This window comes from Neofelis nebulosa, chromosome 9 (assembly GCF_028018385.1).
Source record: "Neofelis nebulosa isolate mNeoNeb1 chromosome 9, mNeoNeb1.pri, whole genome shotgun sequence".
NCBI lineage: Eukaryota > Metazoa > Chordata > Mammalia > Carnivora > Felidae > Neofelis > Neofelis nebulosa.
The window spans coordinates 26382656-26403624 of NC_080790.1; the positions used below are offsets into that span (position 1 = coordinate 26382656).

At 36.9% G+C, this 20969-nt stretch overlaps 1 protein-coding gene across 6 annotated transcripts in view; it reads left to right on the forward strand.

The window, feature by feature from the left end:
* Positions 1 to 20969, forward strand: part of SLC30A6 (solute carrier family 30 member 6) — a 54883-nt gene that overhangs the window by 22716 nt on the left and 11198 nt on the right. For 3 of the 6 annotated variants that reach the window (XR_009248326.1, XR_009248325.1, XR_009248328.1), the window contains 8 exons: positions 197 to 232; positions 1348 to 1442; positions 3379 to 3427; positions 3736 to 3855; positions 9429 to 9531; positions 10403 to 10450; positions 11431 to 11499; positions 17390 to 20209. Coding sequence is in view for 1 of the 6 variants with exons in the window: in XM_058682985.1 (XP_058538968.1) it covers positions 197 to 232; positions 1348 to 1442; positions 3379 to 3427; positions 3736 to 3855; positions 9429 to 9531; positions 10403 to 10450; positions 11431 to 11499; positions 17390 to 17890 (1021 nt within the window). In the remaining 5 variants the exon portion in view is untranslated. Of the gene's footprint in view, positions 1 to 196; positions 233 to 1347; positions 1443 to 3378; positions 3428 to 3735; positions 3856 to 9428; positions 9532 to 10402; positions 10451 to 11430; positions 11500 to 17389; positions 20823 to 20969 lie in introns of those variants that run through there. The other 3 variants (XR_009248330.1, XM_058682985.1, XR_009248329.1) reach the window with 3 other exon arrangements.

A 20969-nucleotide genomic window follows, 5' to 3' on the forward strand; every position in this document is an offset into this window, starting at 1 on the left:
AGTTGGAAGAGCATGTGACTCTTGATCTTGGGGTCATGAGTTTGAGCCCCATGTTAAGTGTAGAGATTACTTACACAAATAAACTAACTTAAAAAAAAAAGATTTTGTTCACTTATTAGATTAATTCTATATTTAATAAAGCTTTTTAGTTTCATAATTTTTAGAACTAATTTAATACATTTTTTCTTTCTTTTAGTGCAGAACGCTTTCTGGAGCAGCCCGAGATACACACGTGAGATTTTGCTTTTGACATAACATAATTTACTATTATGTTTGATCCCCAGTTATTGAGAGGTACATTAAGAATAATGGTTACTGCCAGGTCACGATCTCGCGGTCCGTGAGTTCGAGCCCCGCGTCAGGCTCTGGGCTGATGGCTCGGAGCCTGGAGCCTGTTTCCGATTCTGTGTCTCCCTCTCTCTCTGCCCCTCCCCCGTTCATGCTCTGTCTCTGTCTCAAAAATAAATAAAAAACGTTGAAAAAAAAAAAAAATTTAAAAAAGAATAATGGTTACTTTGGCCAGTCATAGGTCAGAGTGTGGCAATATACATTTCACTGATATTTCACAAACAAAATCCCCCAATTCCAAGACTCCTTCTCAGCCTTAACTGTTCCCAAGTCCTTATGTTTTTATATTGCACAGGAAGGCCTCTGTACTCTGGCTTTAGGTCCCTCGTTATTTCCAGGCCTAAATCAACACATAAACTAGCCACGTTGGTCTTCTATGATTTAAAATTTGATGCCCAAAATCTTTTAGTAGCACCTTTAGAAAAGATAAAATTGAGCCGGGCTGGCTCAGTCAGTTAGATGTCTGACTCTTGATTTCAGCTCGGGTCATGATCTCACAGTTCTTGAGACTGAGCTCTGTGTCAGGTTCTGCAGAAAGCATTGAACCTGCTTGGGATTCTCCCTCACCCTCTCTCCCTCTCCCCCTCCCCTGCGCACTCTCTCTCTGAAAATAAAAAAATAAACATTAAAGAAGTTAAAAAAAAAAAAGATAAAAGTGTAATTGTCTACTACAGAGTTGCCAAATACATGGACTTTTTCTGTTTTGACCAGTTTAATTCAGGATACTCTGACCTGCCTAGTATCTTGTAAACCATATACCATTGCATTTATATAAATTTATAACAGCAGTTACCTGTAGGAAGATACTGTTCATGCTGCGAGTCCGTTTTTGTCCTGTGTAAGATGGACCTCGAAAGCAAGTTCAGAGCCTGGCTCCACAAATCCCAAACCACTGCAGCAGATGACTCTCCCTTCCCATCTCCTAGTCTGTCTGCATGCTGAAATTACGTGTTGCTATTACCAAGAAAAAATAATGGTAAATGTTATTGTTCTTTTTAGGGGAAGATTATTAGTTGGTACTTTTGTGGCTCTTTCCTTCAACTTGTTCACAATGCTTTCTATTCGGAATAAGCCTTTTGCTTATGTCTCTGAAGGTATGATTTTTATTTACCATTAATAAAAAATCCAATTCATCTCTCATAAAAACAAGTCCTGTGTTTGTTTTATTAACTCACATCACCTAGAAAGCTTATCCTGAAGAGAAGAGAGAACTATCCTAGAGGTTCTCAGGTCTTTTCTGAGTAGAGAATTACAAAACAAAATCTAATTAGTTCAAGCTTTAAAAGAATGTATTACTTTAAAATGAGCAGAACTGACATATATTAAATTATATGTAATGAAAAATTACATTTGCCAAATAACATGAGTGGGATTTTAGATGTGTCACCTACTTAGAAAAAGTCTATTGCACACATTTTGGAAATATCAGTATACTTCAGATGGTTGATGTGCTCTTTGCAAATAATTGTATTCTGTTAAGTAAGTTCCCAGGAACTTCTCTGTGTCAATGGTGGATGGGCATATATTATAAAGTAGCATATATATTTTGAAATATTATTTTATTTTCAAGTCTTTAAAAATTTAGAGTGTTATTTCTCTTCAGTAGTTAAAATTATTGTCATTTTTTGGTAATTTCCATGTTCTGGATTCCCACTAACCCACAAAGGGTTAAACACTGATTGGTGGAGAAGTGAGGTAAAAATAAAAGTGGGCTGTGTGCACAGACCCACACTTTGAAGCAAAGATAGGAGAGGATCTTTTTGGGTCCACTGAATTGAACACTAAGACAATCAAGAGAAGAAAGTTTTCTGAATTTCCCATTCAAATTTAAACACCTTCGTGAATATTATGAAGTGTCAGTTGTATTTGTATGAATTAAAGTTTTAGAATTACTGCCTGAACTAGAAAATACGGTATTTGTGATGTCCAGAATTATTTTGAAAAGAAAAGCATAAGTTATTAAAATAGTATAATGTTCACTCTAGAGATTTTAAGAAGGTACAAAGATTTAGAAATTATCTCTCCATAAAGATGAGAAAGATCCAAGTTTTCCTTTTATAAATAATGCTACAATCTGCTTTCTGATATCACATTTCTTTTATGCATCTGTGAGTCTTCTTCAGGATGAATTCCCAGAGAAATTATAAATGGGTTAGAAATATAATATCTTTCAAGTCATTGATATATATTGTGCCAGACTTATTTCTGGAAAGGCTATCTAGTTTATATTTTCATTAACTGGATATTAAAGTTCCCAGAAACATTAATATTTGTGACATTAGTTGAAATTTGAGTGAAAGATAATACTGAGCACTTTCTGTCTACCAGACACAATGCTAAACTCTCTATGTAGATCAGCCCATTTAATTCTCCCTATAACCACATGAGGTAAATAATTTTATTATTTTTATATTACACTGAGGCACTGAGAGATTAAATCACTTGCCCAAAGTCAAATATCTAGCTAAGAGCTGGGTTTTAAGTCAGATATTCTGGCAATAGAGTCTGCTCTTAACTGCTCTACAATATGGCTTTTGTATAACCTCGCCAGTCTTTTTTACCTCATGTTACACATGAAAAAGTGAGTATTTCTGTAATCCTGAGATAAATGTAAAAGGATGTTTGAGCCTGGGGGCTACTTGTTCAGGAACAGTAACTGGCAGGTTTCTGCATGTAGCCAGATCCCCTACCTGGCCTTTCTGAGAGCTGGGGGAATTTAGAATTGGTATACCTATAACCCATTCTCAGCACACTGGTTAGGAAGTTCTGCTTTACATTTAAAGAGCCTTTAAAATTAATAGTACACTGACATGTAATTCTTCCAGGTCAGTGATATAAATAGTTGAAACTGCTTTTGCTTTATTATCTTGAAGGTATAAAAGAGGGAAAAAGTCTAGATTTAAGTAGCATGTCCTTTTGTAAAATGTTACACAGTCATTACAAAACTTATCTTTTAAATTAAGGAAATCAAGTATTTCTGGTAGTGGTTTATTTTTCTATATAGGTAATTTACGTGTTTTCTTCTTAAAGCTGCTAGTACGAGTTGGCTTCAAGAGCATGTTGCAGATCTTAGTCGAAGGTAAGATGTTATGTGGGGTTTCATGATACACATAATTTCAAAGGGATGTACAAGAAATGCATCTGTCATGGGAACTTACATTATTCATTGCTGAGGTTGCTACATGAATCTCACAGATCAAACTTATTCGCCTTTTACTTATTAATTGATGACATAAGATACCTTTGCGAGTGAGAGAACTTTGTTCCCACATCCTCTTTGCTTTCTGTAAGACATATGGTACTAAAATACAAGTTGTCTTTCACAAGATTTCCATCAGTATTACACTGAGGTCTGCTAACGAATACTCTTTGTTTGTTTCTTCTTAGCCTGTGTGGAATTATTCCAGGACTTAGCAGCATCTTCCTTCCCCGAATGAATCCATTTGTTTTGATTGATCTTGCTGGAGCATTTGCTCTTTGTATTACATATATGCTAATTGAAATTAAGTAAGTAGTTTTTATTGCTGTCAAGTGGTTCCACTTTGGGGGCCTGACTTTTAAAGGCATCTGTGGGGTAGGTAAGGATTATGCTTACAGCATGTTTGCTTATGGCCTGTGTAGCTTTGGTCAAGTCTTGTCCTTAAGTATCTTCATCTGAAAAATTAAGGGGTAGGATTCAATAAGTATTTTTCACCACAGTCTATAATTCAGACTGGAAAACTACTTAAAGTCCCTACTGCTGACTTGGTGAGTGAAACAGAGAAGATGACCGTGACAGAAGAGGACAGAAGGTGACAGATAAGCCATGGCTACTATTTCTGAGAAAAGGAAGGGGAAGTAGGTATGAAAAAAAAATTTTTTAAGTCAAGCCTTAAAAAAAAAAAATAATAAGAAAAAGGAAAAAAATAAATAAAAGGCAAAACTTTTAGGAAGTATACTTTATAGCTGCCTTAACCTTCCCTAGCATCTTATGACATGTGATTCTTCAACTACCTACCCTTTAAATATTAGGGTTTACTAGAATTGGTCCTTAATTATTCTTTTTCCTATTTTGCATACTCTTCTGGAAGATTACATTCAATTACTCGTTTTTATTTACCTCCTCTGTGAGTTTCCCAAACCATTATTTCTAGTCCAGATGTCTATTGAATTCCAAAAGGCATATCTTACATCTATTCATGTCTACATCAATTGAACCTATTTTCCCTATCCCCAAAGCGGTTTTTTCTTATATTTTCGACCTCAGTGAATATTCTGTTGCATTGTTTTTTTTCAATGTATATTAAAACTTGAACCATTTTTAATCATACAGTTCAGTTGCATGAAGTACCTCACATCATTGTGTAACTGTCACCATTGTCCATCTTCAGAACTTTTACATCTTCTCCACCTGTAACTCAGTACCCATTAAAGAGTAGCTCCCCTTCCTCTCTTCCCAGAGCCCCTGCTAACTACTATTCTATTTCCTGTCTCTACGAATTTGACAAAGTACTTCATGTGAATGAAATCATACAATATTTGTCTTTTTGCATCTGGCTTATTTCACTTAGTGTAAGGTTTTCAAGATTCATCCATGTTGTAATATGTATCAGAATTTTCTCCTTTTTTAAGATTGAATAATATTCCATTGTACATACAGAACACATTTTGTTTGTTGAATCATCCACTGATAGATATTTGGATTGTTCCCACCTTTTGGCTATTGTGAATAGTGCTCTATGAACATGGGTATACAAATACCTGTTTGAGTCCCTGCTTTCCATTCTTGTGGGCATATACCCAGAAGTAGAATTGCTGGATTATAGGAGAATTCAGCGTTTAATTTTTTGATGAACTCCAGTGCACTCTTTTTTTAAAATTTTTTTTTAATGTTTATTTATTTTTGAGAGAGACAGATACAAAAGCTTGAGTGGGAAAGGGGCAGAGAGAGAAGGAGACACAGAATCTGAAGCAGGTTCCAGGCTCTGAGCTGTCAGCACAGAGCCCAATGTAGGGCTCGAACTCACGGACCGTGAGATCATGACCTGAGCCGAAGTCCGACGCCCAACGGACTGAGCCACCCAGGCGCTCCCCCCCCCCTTTTTTTTTAATATTTAACTCCAGTGCACTCTTAAATATCATACTTCTCCCCTCTCACCTCTCCCAAAGCCGGTTCTAATTGGTCACCTGGTCTTGAATTTGTTTTTTGTATTTTAAAGTTGTAATCATCATGCTGTACAGTACATCCCCAGAACTTCTGTGTCTCATAACTGCAACTCAATACCTTTTGGCCACCTTCACCCATTTCTCCCCCACCCCCAACCCCCTGCGTTTGACAGCCACCAAACTCTTCTGTGTTTCACAGGAGTTTGGATCTTTAGATTGCACCTGTAAGGGAGATCATAACAGTATTTGTCTCTCTCTACCATGTTGTTGTAAATGGCATGATTCCCTCCCTTTTTTGGCTGAATAATTCTCAAGCCAGTGTGTGTGTCTGTGTGTGTTTATAGGTGTGTGTATCTTACATTTTTTATCCCTTCATCTGTTAGTGGATACTTTGCTTGTTTCCATGTCTTGGCTATTGTAAATAATACTCTTATCAGCCAGTCTGATTGGACCTTCTTTTTTAATATTTATTTGTCCTCTCTTTCCCGTTTTCATTGCTGGTTCCCAAATTGAGGCCTTATTATTTCCTTGGTCTAATTACAATAGTCTTCTGGTCTTCTGTCATTGTCATACATCTCTAGTTATTTTCCATTTTGCTACTAATGTCATCATTCAAAATGGCACCTCTGGCCATAATATTTTCCTGTTTCAAAATCTTCCTCTTTGCCTGTTAAAAAAATAAAAGCTTGGGAATGCAAGCTGGTGCAGCCACTCTGGAAAACAGTATGGAGGTTCCTCAAAAAACTAAAAATAGAACTACACTATGACCCACCAATTGCACTACTAGGCATTTATCTAAGGGATACAGGTGTGCTGTTTCGAAGGGACGCATGCACCCCAGTGTTTACAGCAGCACTATCAACAATAGCCAAAGTATGGAAAGAACCCAAATGTCCATCAATGGATGAATGGATAAAGAGGATGTGGTGTATATATACAATGGAGTAGTCCTCGGCAATCAAAAAGAATGAAATCTTGCCATTTGCAACTACCTGGATGGAACTGGAGGGTATTATGCTAAGTGAAATTAGAGAAAGACAAAAATCATATGACTTCACTCATAAGAGGACTTTAAGAGACAAATCAGATGAATATAAGGGAAGGGAAATAAAAATCATATAAAAACAGGGGGACAAAACAGAAGAGACTCATAAATATGGAGAACAAACTGAAGGTTACTGGAGTGGTTGTGGGAGGGGGGATGAGCTAAATGGGTAAGGGGCACTAAGGAATCTACTCCTGAAATCATTGTTGCATTATATGGTAACTAATTTTTTTTAATATGAAATTTATTGTTGGAGCGCCTGGGTGGCTCAGTCGGTTAAGTGTCCGACTTCAGCTCAGGTCACAATCTCACAGACCATGAGTTCGAGCCCCGTGTTGGGCTCTGGGCTGATGGCTCAGAGTCTGGAGCCTGCTTCTGGTTCTGTGTCTCCCTCTTTGTCTGCCCCTCCCCCGTTCATGCTCTGTCTCTCTCTGTCTCAAAAATAAACGTAAAAAAAAAAAAATTAATATGAAATTTATTGTCAAATTGGTTTCCATACAACACCCAGTGCTCATCCCAACAGGTGCCCTCCTCAATACCCATCACCCACCCTCCCCTCCCTCCCACTCCCCATCAACCCTCTTTAAGAGTCTCTTATGTTTTGGCTCCCTCCGTCTCTAACCTTTTTTTTTCCCTTCCCCTCCCCCATGGTCTTCTGTTAAGTTTCTCAGGATCCACATAAGAATGAAAACATATGGTATCTGTCTTTCTCTGTATGACTTATTTCACTTAGCGTAACACTGCAGTTCCATCCGCATTGCTACAGAAGGCCATATTTCATTCTTTCTCATTGCCACGTAGTATTCCATTGTGTATATAAACCACAATTTCTTTATCCATTCATCAGTTGATAGACATTTAGGCTCTTTTCATAATTTGGCTTTTGTTGAAAGTGCTCCTGTAACCATTGAGGTACAAGTGCCCCTGTGCATCAGCACTCGTGTATCCCTTGGGTATATTCGTAACAGTGCTATTGCTGGGTCATAGGGTAGGTCTATTTTTAATTTTTTGAGGAACCTCCACACTGTTTTCCAGAGTGGCTGCACCAGTTTGCATTTCCACCACCAGTGCAAGAGGGTTCCTGTTTCTCCACATCCTCGCCAGCATCTATAGTCTTCTGATTTTTTCATTTTAACCACTCTGACTGGCATTAGGTGGTATCTGAGTGTGGTTTTGATTTACGTTTCCCTGATGAGGAGTGACGTTGAGCATCTTTTCATGTGCCTGTTGGCCATCCGGATGTCTTCTTTAGAGAAGTGTCTATTCATGTTTTCTGCCCATTTCTTCACTGGATTAGTTGTTTTTTGGGCGTGGAGTTTGGTGAATTCTTTATAGATTTTGGATACTAGCCCTTTGTCCGATATGTCATTTGCAAATATCTTTTCTCATTCTTTTGGTTGCCTTTTAGTTTTGTTGATTGTTTCCTTTGCAGTGCAGAAGGTTTTTATCTTGATGAGGTCCCAATAGTTCATTTTTGCTTTTAATCCCCCTGCCTTTGGGAATGTGTCAAGTAAGAAATTGCTGTGGCTGAGGTCAGAGAGGTTTTTTCCTGCTTTCTCTTTTAGGGTTTTGATGGTTTCCTGTTTCACATTCAGGCCCTTTATCCATTTTGAGGGGTTTTTTTGTGAATGGTGTAAGAAAGTGGTCTAGTTTCATTCTTCTGCATGTTGCTGTCCAGCTCTCCCAGCACCATTTGTTAAAAAGACTGTCTTTTTTCCACTGGATATTCTTTCCTGCTTTGTCAAAGATTAGTTGGCCATACTTTTGTGGGTGTAATTCTGGGGTTCCTATCCTATTCCGTTGGTCTATGTGTCTGTTTTTGTGCCATATGCTAACTAATTTGGATGTAAATTTAAAAATAAAAAGTAAAACTAAAAAAGAGATAAAACAAAATAAAAAATAAATAAAAGCTGTTAGCATGGTAAGGCCCCTACTGACCTCACTGGCCATCTGTCTGTCTATATTTGCCTGTTCCTACTTCTGATGCTGTGTCAGGACTTTCACACCCTTGCACATGCTGCTTTCACTGTCTGTGATACCTTCCTCCCATCATTTCACTCGTCTTTGAAGGGTCAGCTCATATGTCTCTTTTTTCTATTTTATAATCCTTTCTGGATTATCCCTACCTCAGGAGGCTTGTCACTCACTCCTTTGTGCATCCCTGATACCCTATAGGACTTCTCCTTTACTCCCAGATTGCTTTATTTTCTTTACATGGTTATATCCTGCTATTTCAAAGGTAGGGGCTAGGTCTTACCTCATGTTTCTATTGCCAGCATGTGGGAAAAAGTAAAAAACAACACAAATAAAAACAAAACATGATCAGCTTGTAATCATTGGCATTGGCATTGGCATTTTGGTCTGTCTTATTAACAGAACAGTCTGAACTACTGATGAGTGTTGCACTTCAGTGACAGTGTTCCTCTAACAAATTCCCATAGAATCTCACCTTGTGTAATTCCTGAGGAATTTCAAAAATTCTTGGTAATAATTGGAAAATTATTATTGATAGGAAAATTGTTAGATGAGATACATTAGCCTTCTCTGTATCAGAAATTGTAAGTTGAAGGTTTTTGTTTGTCACAACAAATGAATATATATGAAACCTTTCTCGTTGACAAGTAGATTGAAAATACATAATGAGGAAATGGTCACATTTTTTTTCTTCACCATCTCTTCACGCTGCTTAACATAATTATTATTTTCCACCAAACTTGGCAAGAAAGGATTCTGAAAACTTATTTATTTATTTATTTTGAGACACTCTCTTTGCCAGTGATGGCCACTTGTGATCAGAGTCCTGTTGCATTAGACAATGTTTTGGAAGATTGAATTGTAAGAAGCCCAGTGACGCATATATTTGAGATTTAGAATTGTTTTTTCCTTTTAGTAATTATTTTGCTGTGGACACTGCTTCTGCCATAGCCATTGCTCTGATGACATTTGGCACTATGTATCCCATGAGCGTGTACAGTGGCAAAGTATTACTGCAGGTAAGGGTCCTTTTTCAATGCACATGCTTAATATTAGCCAGGTTTTTATACCAGAGAATAAAATTATATGTTCTCTTCTACCAGATTATAAAATTTTTAGCTATTAGAAGGTCCTGTTAGAAATGAACTCAAATAGTGATACCTGAAATCTCTACAGTAAGAAGCAGAGGAAATTCTCTTGGCCCATAAAATATGCACAGATCTTCCTGTATTTATAATATAAGACAAAATCAGAAGCTAAAAATATTTTGCCCTTAATGTTTCAAGTAAAAACAGTGTTACTTAGAAATATTTTTTACCTATTTATTTTCCCTCAATAAATATGCTTTGGCTACTATATAGTTTGGTTGTGATTGTTTTCTTATTTCCTGTCATTGAATCAGTGAGACTTCTAAATTTCAAACTTAAAATCGAAAATGACAAATGACTCCTTATTTAAACAATAGAAACACCTGTAGACAAGGCCCTGAATGCAAAGGTAGTTTCCCAGGGATGGATGTATATGTAAGCACTGCTTTCCTTGTGTCTTACCCTCATGCCCTTTCTGAAACTTAGGGGCAGTAGTTTTATCTCCAGAAGCTGTAGTAGCAATAGGATAATAGTTGTGTCATGCTGTGCCATACAAAAGATTTTTACTTGGTTGGCTGATTCTTCAAGAGTTGTTTGGGTGTAGAGATAAAAAATAAGCATGGGCTGATAGTTGATGTTGTCCCACTAGTGGAGCCAACTGAAACCTCTCTTCCCTAAATCATGATAGGCTGTCAAACAAAGCAAAGGCTGGTATAAAATCCAACTTTTTATTTTCAGGACCACTGTGGAAAAATTCTTTTATCTCCTAAGTTACTCATATTTTATTTTATTTTTTCTCCAGACAACGCCACCCCATGTTATTGGTCAGTTGGACAAACTTATCAGAGAGGTAAGGTAGAATAGAAAACAAAATCCTTTTAAATTATAATTAGAGAACGGAAAGAATGGGTATAAATGATACTTTACTCAGCCCTATCTCTGTTTTATTTTAGGGGAGTTTGTGTTCTTTATACTAAATAATACAGTAGTAGATATAAAATAGTGACAAAAGTATAAAAATTTGAGGAATTGCTCAGTCTGGAAACTTGAAGTAAATGTGGAAGGGAAGGTAATGGTCTAGAGACCACACTACTAGCTGTGTTAATGCTATGGTTTTTATGCGTCTATATTCAAATCTAGGATTTTGATAGAAGTCAAAAACTACTTTTACATGTTGATTGCTTCATCACTTAACATTGATTTGTGAGTTTAGATTTTGTATTGTATAAATACCCACCTGCTTACTAATTGAAGGAATAAGATAATGTAATTATTTGGATTTTGAGAATATTTCAAACTATTGATTGTTGGTATCACAAAGGCCACTATTTATCAGTATAGCTGGCTGTTTGTCTTAGCCTGTGTTATACCAATGGGACATACACTATATATCTGGTCTTGGAATTTCCTCTTGGTCCACATTCACATAACATCCTGTGTTGTGCAGAAATTTGCTAAAAGAAAGAAATGATAGAGAAGAGTCCCCAAGAGGGGGAAAAAATCTAATACCACCAGTGCTGGATATAAATATGTGACATACTCACAAAATGAAAAGAACCATCCGCTGTCGAACAAGGTGGTGGTGAGGGTAGGTGGTAAACACCTGATACTAAAAGGATTGGGCCAGACGAGAAACGGAACACAAGGCCTTGGCTCACTACTGAACAAGTAAAATGATACCTTGAGTGGTCTAGGACTTCTCTTGGCTAATGAGTGTCTTCATGCAGGATTTGGCCAGGTCATTTCTAGGCTTAGGTCAAGTCCATATTGTGACTGAACTGTGTTGGATATGTCAAGTATAAACAGCTCAGTTTCTTTGTTTTTGATTAGGTATCTACCTTGGATGGAGTTTTAGAAGTTCGAAATGAGCATTTTTGGACCCTAGGTTTTGGCTCACTGGTATGTTTTCCATGTTAATATAGTTGTAATTTAAAACATAGTTTATATTAACTAACTTGGATGTAAACAATAAAAAAATTAAATAAATAAGTGAAACATAGTTTATAATTTTTAAAACTAAAGAAAGTACTTCTTCAAATTAAAAAAAATGTTTTAATGTTTATTTTTTGAGAGAGACAGACAGACAGAGCATGAGAGGGGGAGGAGCAGAGAGAGAGGGAGACACAGAATCTGAAGCAGGCTCCAGAATCCAAGCTGTCAGCACAGAGCCCGATGTGGGGCCTGAACTCCCAAACTGCGAGATCATGACCTGAGCCGAAGTCAGATGCTTAACCAACTAAGCCACCCAAGAGCCCTAACTTCTTTAAATTTTTATAGAGCCTTTGATTATCATTTCTGTCTAATAGAGTCTAAAATGTAGATGGATTCAGTAGCCTAATTGAGATTAGTTGAGGGATATTTTTCTTTTATTTTTCCTTTCAAACTACTGTTAATGGTCTTTTTTTTAAAGGTTTTTTTTTTTTAATGTTTATTTTTGAGAGATAGGGAGAGCGTGCATGCGTGGGGAGGTGGGGGCACAGAGAAGGAGACACAGAAATCCAAAGCAGGCTCCAGGCTCTGAGGTGTCAGCACAGACCCCCATGTGGGACATGCACTCACAAACCATGAGATCATGACCTGAGCAAAGTCAAGACGCTTAACCAACTGAGCCACCCAGGCTCCCCCCCATGTTTTTGATATTAACCTTAAAAATAAGACCAGTTATTTTACTAGCAAAAATGAGTTTATTTCGGAATAGCAGAGAATTGCAATTCGGGATAAGCAAGCTACAACAAAACAATAGGCAAGTCTGAAGAACAAAACAGAGGAACAGTCTGCTATAGAGGAAAGGGGGAAGTTGAAAGGACTGTTACAAATGAAAAATCCAGTGAAGTAAACCAGGAGTTCAAGTGTAGTGGCTTTCACTGCCTGAGTTGTATTAGTCTCTCATTGGCTGGGCTTTTGTCAGAGAAGGAGGAAGAAAACCTCTTTCCTCCTGTTGATGTTATAAAGAAGTAGCTAAAGTAGAATGGACTTTACCTCTCTTCCTGTTGAGTCTACAATTGACTCGGGGTAGTAGGGGTTGAGAGACCCTCCCTTTGGGCCTCCCATCTCCCATTTTAATAAGGTTTTCCTTTTATTAATTTTTGCGAATCCAGTTTGGACCTATTACCAGAGAGACAGTTACAGCATGGTTCCATTCCTGTGTCAGGGATGATGAGGAAAATACAGAAAAGTACTCTGGAAAAAAATTTAATCACCATAATCCCATCATATAGAGATGCCTGCCAAGATGTTTTCTTATTTATACTTACCTATTTTCTCTCCTTAGAAAACGAAACTATGTGGGGCCTCTGGGTGGCTCAATCGGTTGAGCGCCAACTTCAGCTCAGGTCATGATCCCTGAGCTCTGTGGGCTCTGTGCTGACAGCTTGGAGCCTGGAGCCTGCTTTGGATTCTGTGTCTCTCTCTCTACCCCTCCCCTGCTCATGCTCTATCTCTCTCTCTCTCAAAAATAAATTAACATTAAAAAAAAATGAAACCATGCAGTTTATATTTTGCTCTTTTCACTTAATATATCGTTTACAGTTTTCTTTGTCACCAAATAATTACTTTTTTGGTCAAATATTTTTTTCTCTCTTTTTTAAAATTTTTGAATGCTTATTTGTTTCTGAGAGGGAGAGAGAGAGAGTGCAAGCGGGGAAGGGTCAGAGAGAGAAGGAGACACAGAATCTGAAGCAGGCTCCAGGCTCTGAGCTGTCAGTACAGAGCCTAACGTGGAGCTAGAACTCACAGACTGCAAGATCATGACCCAAGCCGAAGTCGGACGCTTAACCAACTGAGCCATCCAGGGGCCCTAATTTTTTTTCTCTTGAGTGTGACTTGATCTTTGCCTAGATACTGCAAGACTTTTTTTTTTTTTTTTTTTTTTTTTTTTTTTTTTTTAAGTCCAGTAAGTTCACTAGACTATGTCTTGGTGTTGGTCATTTTGGGTCAGTTACTCCAGGTTTGCATTATAGCCTTGCAGTAATGTTACTGCAAAAAACTTGTTTTATCTTTCAGGAAAGTTTTCTTTAATTGTAATTATTAATATTTATTTTGTTCTCTTGCTTTTAGTATCTTCTTTGGGATCTACTATTGTAAGCACATTGGGTCTTTTATATTTATTTTCTTTCAGTTCCTTTGATTTTTAAAACTAGCCTTCTCATCGCCTTTTATTTTCTCACAGTAGACCTGTATATTTATTTCCTTTTGTATTCGTTCTAGTCTAGTCTTCATTTCTTTTTCCTTTTTTTTTTATTTATTTTGAGAGACAGCAAGTGAGCAAGGGGCAGAGAGAGAGAGAGGGAGAAAGAATCCCAAGCAGGCTCCACACAGTCAGTGCAGAGCCCCATGTGGGGCTCAAACTCACAAACCATGAGATCATGACCTTTGCCAAAATCAAGAGCAGGATGCTCAATGGACTGACCCACCCAGGCGCCCCTAGTCTGGTCTTCATTTCTCAAGTGATTGTTTTTCTTGTTGTTGTCTCATTTTTGAGGTTTTTTTTTTTTTTAATGTTTAGTTTTGAGAGAGAGAGAGAGAGAGAGAGAGAGAGAGAGAGAGAGAGAGATAGTGCGAGCAGGGGAGGGGCAGAGAGAGAAGACACAGAACCCGAAGCAGGCTTCAGGCTCTGAGCTGTCAGCACAGAGCTCAACATGGGGCTCGAACTCAGGAGCTGTGAGATCATGACCTGAGCTGAAGTTGGACGTTTAACCAACTGAGCCACCCAGGGCCCCTCATTTTTGAGGTTTTTGAATGCTGATTGATACTGTTTTATGTGTTTCATGTCTTTCAGCTTTTTTTGAAAAAGTAGGTCATAGTTCTCATGTGTTTTATAGGTGAGTCTTTTGGGCAATCCTTTGTAATCTATTTTTTTCTTACAATAGCTTTGTGTGCGATTTGGAATCAGTCCTTTGCTGTTTCTCCTTTTTATGCAAAATTGTTTTCCTGAGTTTTAAAATAAGGAGTGGTTAGGGTAGTGTGTTTGAATTTATGGTTCTAAAGCTCCCTCTTCTGATTGAGTGTGTGAAGTGAAAGTTTTTTCTTTCTCCTGGGTCTTTTCCTGCCATTTGTATCTGCTCTTTGTTATCTCTTGTTTCTGCTGTGTTGCTCAATTTGGATTCTTTTCCCAGTTGTTTCTTCTTAATGTGGGGCTTTCTACTGGCAGGGAGCTTGCCTGCTTACTTTGGAGAGCTCACAGGGCTTAGGCTGCTCCAGCTCTTCAGATCTTACAGCCAACTCAGTGTACTCACCCACTATTGAAATGTGCAAATCTCCTCCCAGTTTCCCAGCTGCCTTTCTCAAATTTGCTGCCCTAGATTTCCATTGAGAACAGGTTAGCTGCTTTGAGGTTTTTAGGTCCATCAGACATCTTGTTGCTTCCTCCTTCACAGGTGCTGATACCTTGCAGGTCTCACACCTTGTGATTAGGATTTCTTGGGAAAACCATGTTATCTAGTTTCTTAATAGATGTTGTCCATAGGTTTTTGGGGTTGATGTCTTAATTTCGGTTTTTCTGGGCATATTTGGGGGAATTTCCAAAAAGTGCCACCATTAGTGCTGTCTTTGAAGAATCCCAACATAATTTTTAATGGCTGCAGTTTTACATTATTTGAATATGCCATCATTTACTTAATCACTCCCTTAATGGCATTCCATTTTTCCCTTATAAACAGAGCTAGGATGAACATTTTTGTGAATCATCTTTGCACATACTTGTGATTATTCCTTAAGATTAATTTTTAGAAGTGGTTTTTGTGAGTCAAAGGATATTCACACTGGGGTGCCTAGCTGGCTCCGTCAGTATTGCATGTGACTCTTGGACTTGGGGTTGTGAGTTCGAGCCCCACATTGGGTGTAGAGATTAGTTAAAAATAAAATTTTTTTTTAAAAAAAGGATATCCACATTTTCATGGCTTTTGATGCAGCCAATATACTTTCCAAAAATGGCTATACCAATTTACATTCCTTTAGGAATGTAATTCCTTCAGGAACACAGTTTGTTTTTAATCATTCTTTTAATTTTACCGATCTTAATAACATAGAAGGTAAGTGTTTATTTAGCTGGGTGGCTTATCCACACAAAGAATTAAGTCACCCAGCTGTTCAGAACATGGCCATCTAACCACTACCCCCAGGTAGTACCTAATTAAGACTAAGGAAAAATAAAACAAGCTTTTGAGCTCCAAGAGTAGTTGTCACAAAAGCCATAAATTAATGCATACACCATAGTCACAGCAGACTCTTCAAGCTCCTGCTCAGAAATGGTTTTCATTTATTTTAATTGCTTTAATTTCTGTAGCAGACTGGAAGAGGTTACAGTGTCTTTTATAGTTTTGTCTAGTGATAACTGTGAGATGGTAGTGGCCAAGAAAAGGAAGAAATCAAAGGTGACTGCATTTCTAAACATGCCTTGCCTTTCATAATAAACTAGAAGTCAAATTCAAGCATTATAGATATTTTCTCCATCTTATGATTGCAGTCACTACTGTTAAAGTCATAGATTCAGACACATTGTAAATAAAACAACTACTTGTATTTGACTAATTTATGTGAAACTTATTCTTCGTTATAGTTTTTTATCTTGAAAATCTGAGTTTATCTAGAAATCAGCACTGAGTCTGCTGGACATTTTGTTTCATTTTACTTACTATTTATTTTTACTTAAGTTTCATTATGCAAATGGTACCTGATTCTTAGAAAAATTGTAACTAAGTCAAAGAGAAGTGAACAAAAAGCCTTTAATAATTCTACTATCTAGAGATAAGTGTTGTCACTCTTGGCTATTTTTCTCTCTGTGTATGTTTTAAACAAAATAGAATCATTTAAAAACATAACGTATGATAAATATCTTTTCAGTAAACAGACTTCTAGCCATCATTGTAAAGCCTGGGGTTCTCTATCCTCATAGTAACCCAGGCTAGAAACCTTGAGATCATCTTTGATGAGTCAGTCCATCTCCCTCATCCACTACATCCAATTGGGTATCAAGTCCCCCCACATCGAACCCAGGGAAACTCATGAATCCATCTGTCCCTTTCTGATCTCATTATATTTGTCCTGTCCTGCCCTCTTCATTTCTAACCTAGAGTGTTGCAGTCATTTTTTACCTAATTACCAATCATTCATACCTACACTTTTTCTGAACTTTATTTCTGATTGATTGCTACTATTAAATTCCATATCATGATTTTTAGAGTTCTCTGCTAGCCTTTCTTTTAACCTTACTACCTGTTTTTCTTTCTTTTTTCCATCCTTCTTTCTTTTCTTTTCTCTCTTTCATTATTTTTCTGCCCTCTGAAATATTTGTACTTCTTTATATATTAGTAATATTGCTTATTCTGTCCGAACATGCCATGCACTTTAATTGCTGTTCTCTCAGCTTAGAATATCTGTATCCACTTTTGGAAATTACATTTCACCATCAACCCTGGATCAAATGCCATCTTCTTTACAAATCTTCCTTAATTTGAATTAGCAGCTCTCTTTTCTGCTCTTCCATTGCATTTTCTATATACGTTATATTCTGCATTAGGCTATAACATGCCTGTCTTCCTCCTACATATATTTTTTTTTCATATATTTTAAAAAGACACATTTTATTTAGTCACATAATTTTATCAACTCTTCACATTGACAGTCACTGCTGAGTAGTCTTCAAGGAATATCAAGACATGATACTTTCTCTTGTTTAAAAGAAAACACCAAGTACAGTTACAGCCAAATCATAAATAAAATATTTATTTCTAGGGGAATTTTCAATGGTATAATTTTAAGTATCTCTTTCTTACGATTTTTCCCCTTTTAGGCCGGATCAGTGCATGTAAGAATTCGACGGGATGCAAATGAACAAATGGTTCTTGCTCATGTGACCAACAGGCTGTACACTCTGGTGTCTACTTTGACCGTTCAAATTTTCAAGGATGATTGGATTAGACCTGCCTTACTGTCTGGGCCTGTTGCAGCCAATGTCCTAAACTTTTCAGATCATCACATAATTCCAATGCCTCCTTTAAAGGGTACTGATGATTCAAACCCTGTTACATCGACTCCAGCTAAACCTAGTAGTCCACCTCCAGAATTTTCATTTAACACCCCTGGAAAAAACGTGAGCCCAGTCATTCTGCTCAACACCCAAACAAGACCTGGTTTGGGTCTTAATCATGGACACACACCTTACAGTAGTAGCTTGCTTAATCAAGGACTTGGAGTTCCAGGAATTGGAGTAACCCAAGGATTCAGGACTGGTTTTACAAATATGCCAAGTAGATACGGAGCTAACAATAGAACTGGACAACCAAGACCATGATGTACTGCAATCTAACTTATTTTTATGAGGAACATTGACTCCTTGATTCCATTTTATTTACTAATCCAGCTGTGCACTGACTGTTCAATCGTTTACTCTAAATGATAGAGAATAGTAGGTTTGTTCACATTACATGAAACTGATGAAAGTACCTTTTTGTAAATGTATTTGAGGCTGTGAGAACCTTCTAAATGTTATAGGGTTTGAAATTTAGGCTTCCTTTAGAAAGCGTGTTTCTCTGAATTTAAATTTTGTTATTTGGTTTTGTAGTTGATTGCAGTGTGATAGACATTATAAGAGAACCACTTGATGGAACAAATCTGTCACATTATTAAAAGTGTAATATTTTCTTCAATGAAATTTATAAACATGCTTCTTGAATAATGACATACATTTTAAGAATGGGAAAAAAAATCCATTCTGAAAGTAAAAGTCTCTTTTATAGTTTTCCAAACTTAATTGCTACATTTTTTTGAGGTCCTCTTGATTTATGTCTTGCAAAAGAAAGAAAAAGTTTTTATCAAAAATTTTAAAGCATATTCTGTCTAGCATAATTTGAAATTTTTAATTATCAAAATTTTTTTAGTTTTTTCATTAAAATATTTCAGTACACTTCTAAATAGTCTGTGGTTCTCAAAGTGTTTTATTTTGGTTAAGTGAATACCAAATCCTTTGGTAATGTGCAGTGAAGGAATCCACTTTTCTATATAACATATAATCAAATTGACATAATGAAACAAAAACAAACCCCCAAAGTACTGACATAATGATGAAATTTATCTTTTTTGTCACCTTTCCATTGGTTGACTTTACTCTCTCACTTTATTAACAAAATATATCAGATATATTACCAAAATATATAGAATTCCATGCATAATGTGGGATTTGATATCTTTTCAAAGTTGCATAAACAATTTGAGTTAACATTATATAATTTTACCAAAACATAATAGATCCTACATTATAGAGTACAGTATTGTTATATCTGTAACAGGAAATTTCCAACTTATTTTGTTTTGCTTTGTCAAAATCATAAATTGTTAACTGTGATGAAGTGTGAGGATCATGTGGATTATCTTGTTTTTTGATTATTTTCCAAATGCGGATGTTAAGGACTTGCCAACATGGTCAGTATTACTTATAAAAAGTATCACAAGCAGCAGTCACAAATTACCTGAGGTAATTTTTAAAATTTAATCTTGAGTTTTGTAATTAGAGTTTTAAAAAGGTATTTTGAGAGTGGATTCAACTTTTCTGGAATCGAGTACTCCTGGAGATTTATGATTTTTCCAGCCATAGCCAGCTATGTAGAGAAGATTTTTGTTTTTGTAGAATTTGCAAGTTGCTTCAATCAGCTCATCCTCTTTTAAATATGAGCAGCACTTCCAAATCTGATTTCACAGTGGAATAACATCCAAGAAGCCATCTTTGTCAAGCAGAGTTATAGTCATCCTGTAATAAGTGGCCATGTCCCAACTTTTGCTTGGTGAGGAGTTTGTCACTGTCTTTAACATCCGCAACCCTGTTCAGGCATTTGACCTGCTAAAGAAATAGACCCCACACTACCTTGACTGCTGGGAAAAATGAAATTTTGTAAATGTAATAAGGCAATCTGTTCCTTGTCCTTTGTCTTATGTTCTCCAACTATTAGTATACCTATTATTGGTCTACTATTACAGGGTGATTTTTTCCTCCATTGACCTCATCTAAGTGGGTCACGCATGAAATCTGAAGAACTGCCATGTACTGAGTGATGATTAAGAGGTATGTGCTGCCCCCCTCCACCCCCCCGCATGTCTTCTCCATTCTCATGGGATTTTTAAAGTGTAGAGAACACAATTCTGCATGAAGTTAAATGCCTGTTTCCTCATCACGCATTCAGAGGCAACACCTGTGTAGTTGTCCCACCAAAGGTGCTTTGATACCCACCTGCACTGTTTAAGAAGTTTGCTGTGGGTTCTGGAGGAATTGGCTCTACTTCCTGAAATTCACTGATGCCGACTGCTATAGGTAACATTGGTCCATTCATGATTATATAAAGCAGTCTTATTTGCCAAGCTCTGGCCAGATTCTGGATATGAAAACAAGAAACTTGGCCAACCTAGGACTATGGGCAATAGCCTTGCTTGTAAATCTTGCCACAGAGTCACTTGAAGCTAAACAAGGAAGTTTGAATTGAATATTTGGCTCATTGTTTGTGATTAAGAGCAAGTTCTATGGAGTGTAATTAACTCCGTCTCAGAAAACGCCATACTGTAATGGAAAAACACTGGACTAGAAGTCAGGAGATTTGGATTCTGATCCTGACGCTGCCATTATGTAAGTATTTTGTTACTGTGGGCAAGTCATTTAACTTCTTTCTGCTTTATCATCTATAAAGTTGGGATGGGAATGGATTAGTTAATCTGTAAACTGTCAGCTCTAAATTTCCTTCCAGTGACTACCTCAGCATACAGGCCAAGTGTTACCTACACCAACACCCAAGCCATTAATTTGAGGTGCCATGAGTATAGGAGGTGAACTGCAGGTTAAACACCATTTAGGTTTTTGTTTATTTCACACTGGACTTAAATCTGTTAAGATTAAACAGATTTTTCTTGGACTTCTTTCTTTGTGGGGAAGGATTATTTTGGGCGGTATTGGCGAAAAGTTTAGGACAGGGTACCTTTAGCTTCCTTGGGTACAAAAGAATGGGGTACATTTTTCTTTCTTCCTTAATCTCTAAAGATAACAGTTGGAATTACGTACATGTATAAGCAAATGGGGAGGTCCTGAATATCAAGCCTCTGATTAAGCTGCTTGTGAACTGCCAGTTTTTTGCTTGACTAAAGAATGCTGATCTCTTTGGGAGTCTAATCTGCTTATATGAGAAAATGCTTTTTACATCCCAAATTGTTTGAATCACACTGTTTGAATAAAGAACGTACATAGAGTTTTCTCTCTGATCTTAAATAATTTTGGCTTGTTTTTTATTCAATAGCAATTTATTGGTAATTTAATTTAGTTCAGCAAATACTTGTTGAGTATCCAGTATGTGCCAGGCACTGTACTAAGTAAATATGCATACAGTATATCAATT